Raw genomic sequence first — 18806 nt, forward strand, 5'->3', positions numbered from 1 at the left:
TAAGTCAACTGTCTTGGTTAACCCATTTACATAGTGGTTTACTTAACTTTTTTTACACAGGTATCTTTTCTTTTACTTTAGTAAATAATGCGAGTACATTTGACACCTTTGATCTTTAAGAATCTGCCTTTATCTTAAAATGTACAACTTGTAAGAATGCAGTAAAAACTAATTCTATTATTCTTATGAACTAAGAGAAATGTTTGACATTAAAAGGTTTTCATTTTTTTTCTTTTATAAGTGTTAATATAAGTGTTAATAAAAAAATAATATGTCATGTTTTCAACTTTTAAATGAGCACTGTTTAACCAGTAACATAAAATGTAGAGAGAGAACTGTATGGTAAATGTTTCAAGACTGATAATTAATTAGAAAACCAGCTAACAGTTACATGGTTCTGGAGGATTCTTAGAAATCCATACTTAATTGACAGAACAACTATTAGTGGGGCATTTACAAATGTGGCCTTTTGTAAACATGGAAGGAAGAAATTCCTAGTCGAAAGAGAGCCATGATAACACATTTTGCAGTTTGTCACAAGGGCAAAGAAAACGTGATAAAAAGTACTTTGGACTGATGAGAAGAAATATTTGGTCTACATTCAAAATGCAAACTGACCATAGATGATCTCCTCCCATAATCTAGAATAAAGAATTTTAGTTGAGGTTGTACATTAAAAAGAAATAGGAAAAGAGACAGCAAGACGCTAATGTGGAGATTTACCTTCTACAGTATTAAAACTAATATGGTATGACAGCCACATAGCCTAGCCTGTGCAAAATTTAAATAGCTAAATACGGAGTATATTCATTTGTTGGAATTACCCAATCAATATCCAGCAACCAATAATCAACAAATTCTAATTAGTGTAATTGCTTTTTAAGGCCCTGTACATTATTCAAGACAGACTTCATGAGATCCACCTGAGCTTTATAGGGTGTGTATTTAAATTCATTATTCATGCCTTTGCAGTCTATTTGTTGAATGCAACTTGTTACAAACTTTGAAGATAAATTGGTTGTATATTATAATGTCTATAAAAAGGAGAATAACAAACTCATCTCTTGAATGGTACCAGGGACTCTTCCAGATGGTAGGAAAGCCAAGGATATTAACAAAGATTGGGGAAGGAAACATAGAGCTTTCTGAGAGAAGGCAAGGGGGTTAAATCTCTGATTGGAATGCACAGCTGCACAAGGACACACATTTACACACATATGCACACACAAAAATGCACATGCATACTGTCACAGCTGAGAATGTGAGGATTGCAAAGAGGTTTGTAGTTATGAGACTTAACAGAGCTTTATGAGTCAGCATTGGAAGTCTATGTGTTTTGGTCTGTCTGCTAATGTTTGCTGTTCATCTTTGTGTCATCTCCATCTTTAGCACTCTTTAAGTTGCTCGCTTCCATTAGTTTCTGATTTTTTTCTCAGGTGTCATAACTCACATTGTGTCTTTATGCCAGGAGAATCCTGAAAACTCAATACTGTGTTCAGCCCTGAACATATAGCAGCTGTTTTAGACAAAAATAGCCAAAAATGCAAATTAAGAAAAAAAAAGTCAGTAGATCAAACAATTGTTGCAGAAAAATTACCTCACTCTACTGTTTATAAAGACTCCCGAAAAAAATCAAAACCAAACAACTGTCACAACATTCTGAGTGTCGATTTTTGTTATTTTTTCATAAACAGTCTAAGATAATTTCCATTTCATGATCTGAAAGTAAATGTGTGAAATAAGTGATTTTTTTACAGACAAAACCAAAATATTTGTCACACATCAGGGTAAAGTTACAGTAAAAAAATACAAAGGAATATATTTTAAAATGTAACATAAGTTTAAACACGTTAAATACTGACTAAAATCCAAAAACATGAATTCCTTTTACTTTGGATAAATCTTCACTGAACATTTGATGAGAGAACTGATGAGAATTTTACTAAATATCTTTGTTCAACTAAACATATTTCTTTCTGCTGCCACTTTCCAAAAGAAAAGGGCAGGATTAATATTTTCATAGTCTACTAGATGTATGATGGGTAAATATAGCAAAATGTTGCCATTATACTTCTTAGGAGGTTTCTGTTTTGCAGTTGGAGTTTCAGTGTGCGGGAATTTATCATCTTTAGCTACACAGCAAATAAAAAAAGCCAGAGCTACTTTACAATGATGCCTGTTACATAGCAGAAATTCCGGGGCCTATGTGTACCCAAATTACCTTAGTCAACCCCCCATAAACCCACTTCATCAATATCTTATACAGATCGAAGGAGCATCCCAATTACCCTAGAACCCCCAAAAAAGAACTCTCTCTGTCACACTAACATACAGCATTTCAAAGCCCCAATGGGTTTGCACCACATTCCCTCCCTTCTCCCTCCATCACACAGCCTGTTCCAGTTTGCATACCAGCCCAACCACTCCACGACGAATGCCACTTCCTCTGCTCTCCATGTAAGCCTGAAGCACCTGGAGAAGAGAGCAACCACGTACCGATTGTGTTCTGGAATTCAGCTCAAAATTTAACATAATCATGCCCCTAGCACATGGTATGCAAAAGGGCCAAATTGACGCCGACACCTCCCTTTGTAATTGCATGCTGGACTTCCTTAATAAAAAGACCCAGTTTGTCCAAGTGAATAGCTACACCTCTAGAGTCCTCTCATCTGAGGTCTGGCTCCCCCATGGCCTTGTCCTGAGCCCCCTGTTGTCCTATATGAAGAGCCAAAGTGCTAAAAGCTTGACGAAATGCGCAAGACTGATCAGAGACAATGGTGCATGCTACTAAATGAGTGTAAACAATCAAAATAAAGTATACAAAATACCAAATGAGACTGGGCACGATCAAATTACCTGCATTTGACACTGAATGAAATGCAAACAGGTCTGATTATAAGATATTTGACACATAACCAAACTGTGAAAGACCAAAAGAAATGTAAGAAAAACTAAATGAATGTATTCTGTTTTTTCTCTACAAATTAAATGTTCCCTTTATTTCTGTACTTGCAACATATTTTTCATGTATGTATGATCATGGGCCCCCCTGTTAGCAGTATGAGGTTAAGGGTCCTGCTCAGAGACCCAGAGTAGCAGTCTGTGGGAGTGGGTTTCGAACTCACAACCTCAGGATTCCATGCTCTATGCCCTGATTGACGAGAAAGACATTTTCATAAATCTTACAGCTTAAAGATGATTCAAAACAGGTTATTAAGCATAAACAGTTTATAGAATAAAGATCTTTGTAAAGGCATCCAAAATAATCAACTGCCCACTGGCAATGTACAGATAAAATATTAAAAACCCCTAAGGTGAGAAAGAAAAAAAATATTACTACCTTGTGTTGTAACTTCTATATCAGGATCACTGTCTGCTGTGTTTGCACCCTGGATGTCACTTTACTAATAATTTGACCAAAGGAACAGCCATTTACTAGCCCTACTGCGCTTCAGTGAGAATAAGAAAAAAAAAAGTGAGAATAAGACAAATGGTCTTCAAAGGGCAGATGACAGCCTTCTGGAGGATCAATGATTTCGCCTATTGGTAGAATGTTGGATTTATGTCTTGGTTTATAGATTTTTCTTTTTACCTGACATTAATAACATTTAATATAGTGAGACTACAAAAAGCATGCAAGAGCCATTTTGGCATACAAACTTTTTTTGTAGGATTTTATTAGTAGTATGGGTAGGGAAAAACTAAAAATAATAAATAAGTATAGATGTGTATTATATTTAACAAGCCTTTATTAATGACAAATTCTACTGACAATACAGAGCCCAATGCACACTGTTCTTGAGCTAATCTAAGGAGCTGATAAACTTAAGAGGCACATACAGCAGCTATTGATTTTGAGGAAAGTTGGCAAACCTCTGTGCTTGTGCAAATTATGACAAGTCTTAAACTCCCCTATATAACTGCATTCACTAACTGATATGTTCACCAGCCTTTGTCTCTGAGCAGCAACTTTTATTTTTATTATCCTTGAGCAGATGGAAACATAATTTACATGTCTGCACAAAAACCTTGATAAGGAACTTTTCTTATTTTAATCTGACTGATTTTGATAATTGCAACATCAACATTTAATTTCTCAGTTAACGTGATTTAAGTAGCTGAAGTAAGCTGAAGTAAAAAAATTTCGGGCTCTACACAGAGGCAAAAATGCAAACTTTAAAATCTTTGGTAAAACTAGGAAACGGAACAGAAAAAAACAATTCATGTGACCTAAGAATTTAGCAGCTTTAGTAAAACATTTGGGTGGGCCTCCATATTTTATACCACTGTCCCTGAAAAACATTTAGAATTCCAGTTCCTTTTGAAAAAGTGCAAAAGAAGATAGCAGATTAATGAATTAACCTGAAATTGGCTGTCTTAAAGTAACACATGAACAAATACACAGAGTAAGCAGGTTACTGCAGATTGCAGGGAGACAACAGTCTACATAAACTAGAGTTCAGAAAAGAGGTGTTCACCTTTGTTAAGTTTTATTTTTACAAAAATAAACAAATATTAGTGCTAGATAACTACAAGTCAACCAATATCAAGATATTACAGCATGTATACATTAACTACAGGAACCATAGATCATTAGCAAAGAATGTAGAGGTAAAGCTTGTTGGCACAACAAACGTCCTTCAAAGTTGAAGGTACTGAATGTCACTTCCCAGGAGTCTGTGGTAAGATAAATTTTGCCTGCAAGCTGAATTGTTGCTGTATTTGTGCGTTTACAAAGACGTGAGAGTCCTTCTTGCCTCCAGCTTCAACCATTAAAGCCTGGCTTGAAAATGCGTTGGCCAATAACATTGCAGCATTGTGATTTAATGCTGGACATATAGGTGTGATGGGAAACAAGAGCTGCCGCCCAAGCCCACAGCCGAACCAAAAATTATTTAGGGAACTTCAAATGTCCTGGGCTGCATGATAAACTGCAACACTGTAAAGCTTAAACATTTGGTTCTTTTTGGGAGCGTCATTAAGGGATGAAAATGGTTCAGTTGCTGCATTGTGTTCTTTTAACATTTGTCCTCTTTCCTTCAGGCAACCGTCAAATAAAGGCTACTAAACTCTTCAGAAAAAAATTCTGGCATTTAAATTATGATACTTGTCCATTCTACTTTTTTTTAATCTTTCTTTCTTATCCATTCTAACATTTTTGTTGGTACTGGTAAAGTGGTGACTATTTCACCGATCCATCACATGCCCTTCAGAAACCTTTTATTAATTAGCAGACTTTCTAAGGTGAATAACTGTGGAGCAATTCTCAAGAGGCTCAGAAGTTTCATAACACAAAGATTGGAGCGCCGATGTGGCCCACATACTGACTGAGGGTGAGTTATTAAAAAGCTAAAGATTAGATCACACAGAGGTTATGTTATCACATATGTACTTCATCCAAGGCAGCATACTGTGCCATAATATAATACAGTCTCAAAAAAGATGAAATGCTTATTAACCACAACTTTTTCAGTTCTAAGCCATAAAATCATAAATAAACAGCTAAGTTGTTTTTGATGAACTGTGTTTTTATGAATCGGTTGCATTAAAATTAAGCATTAGAAATTTTTGACAAAAAAACTAAGAAAATAGGTTTTTGCCTCGTCAAAAGATAGACTAGAACCAGAACTAACACAAGAAGAGCACTATCCTTCCAATAGAAACACAGGTAAATAGGTCAAAGCTTTAGAGAACAACAGGTGAGTGATTCCACTCTCATTGAACAAAACTGAAAGGTAAACTAGATTACCGCAAACAGAGTAAGGCCATCTGGAGCTATTATCAGATTTGAAGAAGACCAGTTCTGATTGGTGATATATCGATATTCAAAAGGAACCTTTCAATATGCCTTTCATTAATTTTTAATATCAGAATTTATTAGTAGAGATCCACCAATGGTTTTTTAAGGTAACAATGGATAGCTAATGAAGGGAGCATGCAAGGTATGTCCTTCATGTGATCTCAAGCATTGACTGCTGAATGAGCCAATAAATCGACCAAAGCATCCACATATTGGCTGATACAGATACAAAAAATGATATCAGTCAAAAACATTTCACCTGTCGACGTATTCCTACTTTATTCCAACTCGAAACCCAGACTGGAAAGGATAAAAAAAAAGTACATAAAAACAGAAGCTTGAAGGAACTCATATTTGCCTGGAAGTATAAGCACTGCTCTTTTCTAAGCCTTACTCAGGTATCTTTAAAAGAGCAGTTTAGGTTCACTATCTAGTGTAACAGATTCCCTTCTCAAGCAGCAGAGTGCCTGCTGACTGTGTGTGTGTGTGTGTATGTGTGTGTTAGTGCATGATTATATAACTGTTTCCTCTGTTCTTGTTGTATGTTTATGAATGCACGGCTATTTTTTCCTCCCCTTACCCTAATTAGAAAGATTAGCTTGGCATTCTGCTTGAAGAGGAAATAAAAAAAAACAACAACAAAAGAAATCTCCAGAAAACTATCCATTTTTGGCATCGCTCATTCCCCTATAGAGCATTGGACTCTTTTCAAATTAGATGAAACATCAAAAATGTGTTTTTTAGCATGTTTATGCAAAAAATAAGCTTAATGCAACCTCCTTTGCAGCTCCTATTTCCCAAGAAAGCACCTAGAAAGAGATTTGTCATGGAGGGTCTCCCCCTCTTCATCTTACGTCAGCAGACCAAAAGTGAAGACACCAGCTAGCAGATACATGAGTGGGAGGAGTGAACGAGGCACACATGGACACAGACTGAACTAAGACCTGACATAAAATAGAAAATATTGCAGAATCTTTACTAGTTGTTGTATTGGTATTTATTCTTATTTATGACTTTGGAAATAACTTTATTGTCTCTGTTGTTTTTGGCTCATGCCTCTGCAGACATCACTTGTCAAACACAGTTACTTTGACAGGTTGGTGCTTGCAGTTTCTGTCAGCATTGTGTTTGTTCTATTCTTAAAAGGGTATGATTTTTCTTGTGACATAAGCGGTTTTCACAGAATATTTGCCGTTCCTTGCAAAGTACTCACATTTTGAACATTAAAGCCACAACATTTTAATGTGGCTGTAGAAGTAATGCATAGTTGTGAAGTAAACAGCAAAATACATGTTTTTTTAAATTCTCCTTAAGTACAAATGCACAATTTTAGAGGGTAATATAGTAAATAGATCTTTAGAAACAGTGTTTTTTTTTTCATCCTTTCTAAAATAATTACTTATTGATAGGCTGTACCCCAAAATAAAACAATTCCAAGTTTATTTCAATCTTTATATTATTAATCTTCTTTTGATACCAACATTTGAGTCCCTGCTGAATAAAAGCATCACAGCATAATTCCCCCACTGCAATCTGTTCCATTGGTAATGTGTGCTGAGGTTGATGGTTGGTGTTACTGTAGCTTTCCATCCTGTATAGCATTCACAGTTCCATTATGTTATCATATCATATATATATATTTGCTCAGTTCCTATAGGGCTTGGGGTAAGTTGCAAAGAGGAATCTTTATGGCTTTTCTCAAACCGCCTTTTGTCTTACGAATAGCTAATGCTAAAAGCCATTCCGGTAATAAATGTCTCCCTCATGTGCTGTTGATCTCTACAGCTCCTTGAGACTTGCCAATTCTCTGATGAACCTCTGATCAACTGATTGTGCTGCATTTTATTTAGGGGTTTCAAAGTAAAAAGAGATAAACCTTCATGTGCAACCTATTTTCTGTATTTGTCTATTATAGAAGCCCCCACCCCGAATAATACACAGATACCTCAAGGTCGTAAAAAATGCAAAGCATTGTGCAGAAAGAAAATTAGCATCTCCTAACATAATTTATCTTTTCCAATGCAAATGTTGGAGTAAATGCGTAGCACTACATGCTTGACCTTATGTTTATGTTTTACCTTAAATGAAGTCCAATTTCTGTGCATAAAAAATGTCATTTCTTTGCTTCCTTACTTCATAGATCCAACTAAAAAGGATCAACTGATGAGAGATGAGAGGGAGATGAGTAACGCAATGGGAAAAGGCTGAATGATGAAAGCGTGGGAGTTGGAGTGGAGACGAGAATGGTCTATGATGGGATGGGGGTGGGTGAGGTAGGGAAGTGATTGGAAGTACTAGGAAATTGTAGACTGAGAGTTCCAGCTGAGGGAAGACAATTATTAAATGTGTGAGCAATATTCCCTCTGTTTTAAAATGTGGGATAAACAAAGAAAATGCACAGCAAACACGGACATCCTGTGCATCCTCTTGGTCTTTCAACAAACTTTAAAATTTAGATAGATATGAGCTCAGAGCAATTTTTGAATCTACTTTGTTTGAAGCCCACTGACATAACATGTCTTTTCATTTACTCAAACTAAAGTACGCATCACATCCATGCCTCAATCAACGAAAGCTCACAGGTTTTAGATGAGGATACCATGAACAGCTGAGCAGGGCGTGGCACTAAAGGCAACATTAGCTAGAACCTCATAGGAGGCATTTTTGGACCAACACTTCAGTAATGAGGATATGACTCCAACTGTGCATAAACTAGAAGCAGTCAGGAAAGACAGACCAGTGGGGGAGAAAGACAGGTGTCAGGGGGTGGGTGTTGCAGGGCTTGATCTGTCAGCACTCTCTAAGCTTTTGTTCACAGCTGAGAATAAATGAAAGCATGCATGCCACACTTCACACCAGAAAGTACTTCTGCAGGTACTGCTGGAAATCAATTTAAAAGAAGGAATTTCCAGTTACTTACTGCACCTTGCCAAAGTAAATATTTTCTAACTTTCTCACTTATTACATTACAGCCTAATTCTGCTATCTGCATTTTACGTGAAAGCTTTAAACACAAAATCAAAAACACTGGCCAGAAAGTGTAATAAAGTGGAAGAAAATGTTTTTAATCAAGAGGAAAATATCAGTTATTTTCCCAAAATATGATTGAACTTTTTGGATCAGAGGTTTATCGTTGGAAAACAAAATTAATAAATATTGTACACTTCCACGCACCCTCTCATGCAATGCTTTTGTTTTCATTACTACCTACTTGTGCATCATGTAATATACTATGTATTGTATAATTTTGATGTCTTCATTTTGTATCTATATAGAGCAATGAAGATAATTCAGCTCATTTAGTTTTTTTAGGCAAAAAAAAAGAGAAAGAAGGAGAATATATATTATATATAACATATTATTTTTGAATAATATAAATAGGACGAAGTAAAACACAAAACAAACCCACTCCAAATTATAGTCTGCTAAGCCCTCTCTCTGCTTCATTTCTCTTTTATCCACCTCCCTTTTTTACGCCCAAATGTGCATTTATGGACTATATTAGTTTAAAAATGTTTTTTTTTTTCTCTTATTGCTAATAAGTATAATAACTAAGAGATGCATAACGGTCTGCTGACTGCTTTCCATCCCTGATCCATCGCGCTGCGTGTCCGTTTGGTGCGTGTATTTCATGCGCGCCTCTGTGCGCGCGTAATTGTGCGTCTCAGTTATTTATTTATTTGTTTTTTCTTCTTCTTAGCGGACATCGAATCACGTGCCAGGGCTTTCCGCGTCCTGGGCCAAGTTTCTTCGTGTCAGACCATCCACGGGGATTCAGGCAAAGGCAGCCCACGCGACCCAACCCACCCGCGCGCGCATCTCCATTCCACGCTGCGTAACCAACTCCTCAGCAAGGATGAACGGGTAGCAAATAGAAGGCATGGAGAGATGTTCTGTCTTTCAACAATCGACTGCGCGGATGAGGACCACTTCAAGCCACTCCTGTGACTTCACACAGTGATTTTATTTTCTTTTTTTAAGGAGTTGCTCATTTTATTTGATCACTTACGAGCAAAGGAATTAAACTGATTGTGTGGAGAGAAAAGGAAGGAAGAAAGGAGAGGGAAGGTACAGGTTGCTGAGAAAGGCTGGGTGCGTCGGAAAGTCACGGATCATGCTTATGGGAACTCTCGATTCCATATTGATAAGGTATTTTAACACAAAGAAGTTTTTCAGGATTTACTTCATAGGAGAAAAGAATCAAAAAGAGAGAAGATGAGCGCTCTCTTACCTCCAATGGGTTTTTTTTTCTTTCTTTCTCACAGTACTTTAAAAGCTGCAGTATTCTATTCTTTAATAATATTCCCCAAATCCTTTATGAAATGATTGGAAAATTGAATTTTATTTTCTCATGTGTGCACAAAAAGCACATTTAAGGAAAGCTTCAAAAAGGAGTAAAGTCTACTTTCCTGGATTATCAGGACTAATGTTTCATTCTCTATGCCATTCCATTTATTTTAATAATCAGGATTAGTGTGGCGTAAATGGCTTTTTTCCTCATTTTTTGCCGCATACTCCCGTATGCCTACCACTGAATGGTGTGGGCTAAAAACCTTCAGTATACCAGACAGAGTGGACCATCTGTTCAATCACATAGCAACAGGAAGAGAAAGAGAGTTAGGGAAAAAAACACAAAAAACCTTAAAAATTCTCAGTGTACATCTGTGGGGGTAAGAAGTCTTTCATTACTGCACTGAATATGTCTATGAATTCTAAATACACATTCACTTTTTTCAGCCATTTCCATATGATACCGGAATGAATATGTGTAATTTATTTTAATGAAACAAGCTATTTCAAACTTTTCTTATATCTTTTTTGTCAATAATGATCACAAATTTAACAAAAAAGCTAAAAGTTAAATCATTGATGACAAATAAATATCTAAAGAGTGACAATTTTTCCACAGAATATATATACATATATATATACATGTTTTGACCACCTATGATATTGCAGCTGCAGATCTTTTGCAATATATGCCCAGGAACTTGGCATAATTAAAGATTAAACAATTCTATCATTGCCATATAGAAAATAGCTTTGATTTAGTCAGATTGGATAAATTTAAGTTGGTTTTGGGTCAGTGCTTTAACTGGGTGTTTGAATATTCTGTTTAGTTAGGATCGTTCTGCAGGAAGGTAAACCTCTGTCTGGTCCTAAATCTTTTGCATACTAACATATTTGTTTTCATGGCTGCCCTGTCTTTAGCTCCACCTATCCCTATCCCATTAAGCTTGACCAATTTTTTCATCTAACGTGAAAAAAAAAGCATCGCCACAGGCTGTAACTTCAAATTTTTGGTAATATTAATTGGACACACCATGATATCCTTCCATCAGAAATTGTATTCACCATGTAGGCAAATTTCACTCTTATAGTATATCCCTTACATGGCTTACATTTAAAATGGACTGGTTTTACACTAATAAATGCTTGCCACACTTTTCAGATTTTTTTGTTGTATAGCAAATTTTAACAACATGTGGTGGTGGTGCTTTTACTTAGCAGTTTTTATGTTTTTTCAAACACTTTTCTATGGTTTCTCATCTGTGTTTTTAAATGAAAAAAAAAAAGTTAAGATGCCCCAGTAAAGTCTATGCAAAGCACTGTATGTAATACTTATTATACAGTTTATTTTAGGACCATATTTGCTTTAAAAGTGTTATCTTACTAAGTTGGTAGATTTGCCTTGAAAAGTAAAATTCTGTTATTGTGTACAGACACTGGAAGCAAATTATGCAACTAATTAGATTCCCTTCAATTAGCCACTTATGTTGCTTAGGGGCTGATAGAAAGAGAAAGAGAAAGTGTTGGTGGTTTAGCTCATTGTGTCATTTTTTGTTCACTATTTCACTTTCTTTTTTTTCTCCACATCTGTTTCTTCATTGCAAACAACCAACCTGCATGTTGGGTGTCAATCTCAACATCAACCACTTCCTATACCCCTCCAACCCCTCATCCTCTGACCTCCCCTCTAGAGTGGCTCTGCCTGATGCTCTATCATGACTGATGGCGAGGGGAGAGCGCGGTTTCAGTACGAAGAGTGCCCAGAGCAGAGGGAGGTGCTGGAGGACGTGAGGCTTTCTGTATCAGCAGCCCACTGGACCGACTCCCCAGGTCATGATGTTGACCAAGATAGACAAAAAGGAGAAGGCCAAGAAGAGGAGCAAAAACAGGAGGAGGAGAAGGAGGAGGTGGAGAAGGAAAGGAGACAGAGCTGTAGTGTTCGAGGAGAAAGGAGAGACGAATGGAGAGCTGAAGTTCAGGAATGTGAGGAGGAGCAGGAGCCAGAGCTGGAAGTAGAAGCTGGGCCTACGCTGGGAGTCCGTATCACAGCACCAATCCGTGACCCGGACTGTGTGTCCGAGGAGGAGGAGCAGCAGCCATATCCGGCCCTGGCTTCTGTGGCTTTCTTTTGCCTGAAGCAAACAACAAGACCCCGCAACTGGTGTCTTCGCATGGTCTGTAACCCATATCCTTTCATATGCTGGAGATAACTCTGACAACTGGTAAGGCCAAATATGAGCTCTTATGTTGACAGTTGTGTGAATTAGTGGTGGTTTTTGGATGTTTTGCCCCCTGAGCACCCAGGTTGGGATGGGGTGCAGGCTGCAAAAGTATTTAACCATTTAATTGAAACTTTCATGGTAAAATGCAGAGGGTGCCTTGTTAACAGACGGAAAAGCAGTAGAAAGTCTGCTAAGGGGAAAGCCATCAGAAAAAGATGTCTATTTTTATTTTTAATAACCTGTGGCTCCTGTGTTCCCACAACACTAGATAACCTTTAAATGGAAAGCTGCTTATATGTCAAAAAACCCCTCAAACCCCTGAAAGATTCTATACTGGACCAACTTGCATGGGTAGAGCATTCACAAGGCATTACACTGGTGATACAGTATACATGTCAACTGTCTGAACTAATGGGTTAAACTTTTAGGGGTGTAGAAATCAGCAATAAGGTGTTTCACTTTCATCTGGTGGGGTATATTATTTGCTTGGTTGTTGCCTTTCCTTGGATGATCCTTTTGTGGAGTGGTTGTGCCTTGCTGACTTATTTCTTGAATATGCTGAATTTCAGGTTGTCTAAATCATGTTTGCGGAGTGTAAAGAAGAACTTGGTCCTTGACAAAAGATCAATGGATGCAGTCTTAAACATACATATCTATATACTTTATTAAAAGTATCCCATCAGTTAGGATCCAACAAACTGGCTTTGGTGAATGTTCAATCCATCTGTCCATCCATCCGGCAAATAAATATATACTTCTTAGCCGAAGTGAGAAAAAAAAGTGAAATTTGCAGCTAAGAAGATATCGATATGTTCATAGAAATGGAAAAACAATCCCATATTTAATTAAATGCTGCCCAACATTCTTTCAAAGAGTAGTGCTGTGGGCCACTACCTCAACCCAAAGTACTGAAAGGCTTTGCAGTCCTTGCACTGCAGTCTGTCCTGAAGTTGGGGGCTCCTCCCTCTACCAATAAATGTAATATATTTGTACAATATTATGTAATAATAATATTGTACAATATTTTATCAATCTAGAATAAATCAGTGCACTAAAGTAAATCAGTGAATTTCTGGAATCCTGTTTTTATGAAATTGAAACTTTAACTTAGATTCTATAAAGACATAAAAGAAAAAACTGTAAAAAAAACAAACTGGAAATAAAAAATGAATATATCTATATGAAACAATCCCTTAAAACAAAGAAAAAACAACACAAGAAAAGAAAAAACAAAAAGCAGTCTAAGTTGTGACACAAAAACATTAAGATTTGACAGAACAAAGTCTATAAATGTATTTTAAACATATGCATTTTGGAAATCACTTATCTCTCCTACTACATTACACAGCATTTCACAATGTCCATTGCAATTACATGCTGATGACATATTATGCTAATAAATTTAGGCATTATGTATTAACCTGTACAAACATTTAGGACAATGAGGCGTCGCTACCAGACTTTACTAAAGTCCTACATTAACAACAAGTTGATAACATTTCAAAATGCAGACTTCTCTTTGACCAGAAACCTTGCAGTTGTTTTTTTTAGATCTGGTGGGAAAGCATCCCATCACACCCCAAATCAATATTGGACATGTAATCATTATTGTCAGAATTTAATTTACAGGTCTGTCCCTAATTGACTTGTATTGGCATTATTTGGTTCTGAGGTGACGTTTTTATCAATATCAGTCAATATCTAAGCTGCCTTAATGTTTAGAAAAATTCAGCAGGTTTTAATTACAATATCCAAGTACCCTGATTCCATTAACCACTTGATGCCTACAATGATTTAGGTAACTCTTATGACAAACATATCCATGAGTTTGCTACTGTAATGCTTAAAAATCAGGTCAACATGGGAACCAGGTGATACTGATCATAACTTGGATCTATTAAGGTGTTTGAGAAAACTGTCATGGGGCTGTTTAAAGCTGCAGTTTGTAATTTGTTAGGCTTTTTTCCATTTTAGCAAAAAAAAAAAGTCTTGCTTTCATAAATACATATTCTGCCAAATCCCAATAACAGTCATATATAAAAATGAAAGCTGTCCCATAGCTTAGAAACAGTTGTTTATAAGTACATAGGTATGGGTGCATGCATAGGAGGATGCCATATAAAATACCTGTATATGAATGTGTTACTGGTGGAATATACCTGTTGGACTGAGCTTATGGCAGAATCGACAGCCATTTCTTCAAACCCGTTTATTTACATCTGCAACATTTTGATCAGGCAACTACATAGCCACCTAATGGGCTTCATCATTTATTTTAGTTGATTGACATGGGTAACAGGGGTTGATGTCTTCCCTCTCTTCAGAAGGAATAGATCAACGTAATACAAGTTTCTTTTCGTGATTCAATACATGGTTGACCTGCTTGTAACATGTTTTAACACGTTACCTGACCAGATGCTTTCACTCATGCAGGATTATAAGATTATCACATTTATTACATTTATTACTCTCAAACTTTTGTGGATTGTTCTAACTGAAGCATCTTTGTAATATCCAGCTGTGGGATTTTTCACTATAATCTAGCAGAGATAAAAAAAGAAGAAAGAAGGTACTCAAAAAGAAGCAAAAAAGTATTGATTACACACAGAATGCACTATGTGGGTAGTGGATGAAAGTTTTTGACACACTTACTTTGTAGTGTGTCTGCCATTTTAGTGTTTGCGATTTAAGTGCATACAGTTACTCACAAAGTTATTTCAATACCTGGCAGAGTTACACTATATTGCCAAAAGTATTTGCTCACCTGCCTTGACTCACATATGAGCTTAAGTGACATCCCGTTCCTAATCCATAGGGTTCAATATGACGTCGGTCCACCCTTTGCAGCTAGAACAGCTTCAACTCTTCTGGGAAGGCTGTCCACAAGGTTTAGGAGTGTGTTTATGGGAATTTTTGACCATTCTTCCAGAAGCGCATTTGTGAGGTCGCACACTGATGTTGGACGAGAAGGCCTGGCTATCAGTCTCCGCTCTAATTCATCCCAAAGGTGTTCTATCGGGTTGAGGTCAGGACTCTGTGCAGGCCAGTCAAGTTCATCCACACCAGACTCTGTCATCCATGTCTTTATGGACCTTGCTTTGTGCACTGGTGCACAGTCATGTTGGAAGAGGAAGGGGCCAGCTCCAAACTGTTCCCACAAAGTTGGGAGCATGGAATTGTCCAAAATGTCTTGGTATGCTGAAGCATTCAGAGTTCCTTTCACTGGAACTAAGGGGCCAAGCCCAGCTCCTGAAAAACAACCTCACACCATAATCCCCCCTCCACCAAACTTTACACTTGGCACAATGCAGTCAGACAAGTACCGTTCTCCTGGCAACCGCCAAACCCAGACCCGTCCATCAGATTGCCAGATGGAGAAGCGCGATTCGTCACTCCAGAGAACGCGTCTCCACTGCTCTAGAGTCCAGTGGCGGCGTGCTTTACACCACCGCATCCGACGCTTTGCATTGCACTTGGTGATGTATGGCTTGGATGCAGCTGCTCGACCATGGAAACCCATTCCATGAAGCTCTCTGCGCACTGTTCTTGAGCTAATCTGAAGGCCACATGAAGTTTGGAGGTCTGTAGTGATTGACTCTGCAGAAAGTTGGCGACCTCTTCGCACTATGCGCGTCAGCATCCGCTGACCCCGCTCCGTCAGTTTACGTGGCCTACCACTTCGTGGCTGAGTTGCTGTCGTTCCCAAACACTTCCATTTTCTTATAATACAGCTGACAGTTGACTGTGGAATATTTAGGAGCGAGGAAATTTCACGACTGGATTTGTTGCACAGGTGGCATCCTATCACAGTTCCACGCTGGAATTCACTGAGCTCCTGAGAGCGACCCATTCTTTCACAAATGTTTGTAAAAACAGTCTGCATGCCTAGGTGCTTGAATTTATACACCTGTGGCCATGGAAGTGATTGGAACACCTGATTCCAATAATTTGGATGGGTGAGCAAATACTTTTGGCAATATAGTGTATGTAGGTTTTCTTTTCTTGGGACTTACAACTTTTATTTTAAAAATTGTCTGACTGGTAATTGACAGACTGAGAAGGGTAGATATGCAGCGAAGGAGTCCAGGACTTGAACCCAGGTCAAGGAACTTGTCAAGGACTATGGCTTTTGTGCCAGACATCCAGAGGGCTACCTTATGGGTCAGGATCTTTCCCTCTGTGTGGCAACCCGGGGGAGAGCTATATGTAAAGCTTCTTTCATTAAAAGCTGTAGGTTTATACCTACTTGTCAATAGTATAGCCATCTCCTAAAACATAAGACAATATAAAAGGGCATTATAAAAAAATAAATCTGTTTTCTTTTAGAACAGATTTTGTATTGTCTCTTATTAGCATTTATATACATGTATTTTATATTTAACAAATTGGCAAATTGGTTCACACTATCAGAGGTGCGACTGCTGTGTGAGCATTGCAAGGAACTAAAGTCACGAAAATCAGTGTGTAAACTCACATTATCCGTGATGGAGTGTGGAAAGAAGTTTGACAGGATCAACAGGATGTTCCTGGATCTCCTGATTTTCAAGAGCCAAAAAAGGAAAAGGTCAGATACCAGATATTAAAGCATTCTTGTGATTTTCACAATAAAATCAACCCTGCAAAATGGAAACATAAGGAAATAGAGGGGTTATTGGAGCATAAAAAATATGTTTATGCACAGGGATCCCCTGGAAGACTCAGAAAGAGCCTAATTTTTTCTGAACAGTTTCTGTATGCATAATCGTATCTTGGCCTGGCTGACTGCAGCGCCAGTATGAGTGACTTTTTGCAGCAAGTCTGCTCTGGATCAGGACCCCAGCTACACAATTGTCACTTTAAGCCCAGAAAAAGAACCCTTTTTATAATTGGAGAATAGCATTTTGCATTTTTTACAGTTTTTTTTTTTTTTTTTTTTTTTTTACACTTTTCTTGTTAGCTTCTATTCGTCAAAATTGGAAGGCCATTTTCCAAATTTTCAGCATCCTTCAAAGATTCTGTAAAATTCAGGGATTCTGGCTGTGCTTCTTTAAATGTTAAAATTACTTACAATCAGAGAAACATGTTGAGCAAATTGTAGGACCATTCTACACCAAAATCTGCCTGCAATATGAATAATTTGAAGCGTAGCTATACAACTATGTATGCATGGGTGGTTTTCACTGTATTTAAATAAATGGAAATTCTTTTCTGCTGTAACATAATTGTTCTTAGTTACAACAGAAAAGCAACACTTATGCTTCTGTGGGTAAATTAAATTAAAATCATAACTTTTACTTCTTAGATGCACGTTAGTAGAATGCAAACCAGATGTCTTCTTTTTATTCAAATTTCTCTTTTTTTTCTTGCTACTGTACAGTAGGTAATTGTAGCACCTAAATGCTATAGATTACAGCAATATTAAGAGGTCCTTCTATAATGATACCACTTTTTTTCTGTACATGCCCATTTGTGTGGGTTTGTAGTTTTATCTTAATAACATTCCGGATATTTTAATGGACTTAAATGCTTTGGAGATAAATTGGTAATGCGTTAGAAGTTTGAGAAGACATAGATACTACAAACAAGGGTAAATATGGAGTGAAGGACTCTTATATCCTGTGTGTCTCCACATGTTTATCATAAGCAACTTCCCCTAGAATAAAACAAAACAAAAAAAATTTGAAACACCCTTATATAGCAGCAGTTACAACAGATCAAAACTGCTTGCAAAATCCTGTTTACTTACGTTGATTAGCTCTTGCAAGCGAAGCTGATGAATCATACCCTTTTCAGCACGACAAGCCGTGACGCAGGTCAAAAACTCAAATTGCTGATCTGCCTGAATAGGTCAATGTGCGTCAGCCGACTCTTCCTCACGACCCTCATCTTGCGAACAGCTCAGTATAGATACGCTGCTTCCTGGCTTCAATGTTTTGATTCCTCAGGCAGTACCTGAATTGATTGTGTGCATCTATAGGAGAGAGGGTATGTGATTGACAGGTTCTGTCATTCCTTGTACGTTTTTTAGCTGTCCAGAATTTACACATTCTATATATGAGGTCCTCTGGTTGGAAGATGTGTTATTAAATGTACCTTTATTCTAAAGGTCTTTGGATGATTCATATCTTATACAACCCATTTAGATCAATCAGGTTTTAATGAGCTCATTAAAGGTCAATCAGTGGAGCACCAATCTTTCTATGAGATGCACATATAGTCTAAGTTAAATCTAAACAACACAGCTACATGTTAAAAAATATATTATAAATGATTAAATATCCATGTTTTCATTTTGCCTGCATGATTTTTCTTCCTATGTACTAGTTTCCTCTTAAAGTTCAAAAGACACTACAAAAAACCTGTCCGGGGTTTATTCTGCCTATGGCCCGAAGATTGCTGTACATAGGAGGATAAATTGGCAAAACTTTGCAAGGATACATGGGTATAGAAATGGTTGGTTTGAAATATAAAATATAATTTTTTTGCACGATACACTATATTGCCAAAAGTATTTG

General features: G+C 37.2%; 1 protein-coding gene across 3 annotated transcripts in view; it reads left to right on the forward strand.

Annotated features, from left to right (window-relative positions):
- Positions 1-9513: 9513 nt before the first annotated feature.
- The window catches only part of LOC119774425 (voltage-dependent T-type calcium channel subunit alpha-1H-like), a 163049-nt gene continuing 153756 nt past the window's right edge, over positions 9514-18806 (forward strand). For 2 of the 3 annotated variants that reach the window (XM_038271941.1, XM_038271939.1), the window contains exons 1-2: positions 9514-9949; positions 11782-12275. In XM_038271941.1, coding sequence (XP_038127869.1) covers positions 11806-12275 — 470 coding nt within the window. In that variant the 5' untranslated portion in view covers positions 9514-9949; positions 11782-11805. Of the gene's footprint in view, positions 9950-11781; positions 12276-18806 lie in introns of those variants that run through there. The other variant, XM_038271940.1, reaches the window with a different exon arrangement.

This window comes from Cyprinodon tularosa, unplaced genomic scaffold, assembly GCF_016077235.1.
Source record: "Cyprinodon tularosa strain WSP-4 unplaced genomic scaffold, ASM1607723v1 ctg811, whole genome shotgun sequence".
Lineage (NCBI taxonomy): Eukaryota > Metazoa > Chordata > Actinopteri > Cyprinodontiformes > Cyprinodontidae > Cyprinodon > Cyprinodon tularosa.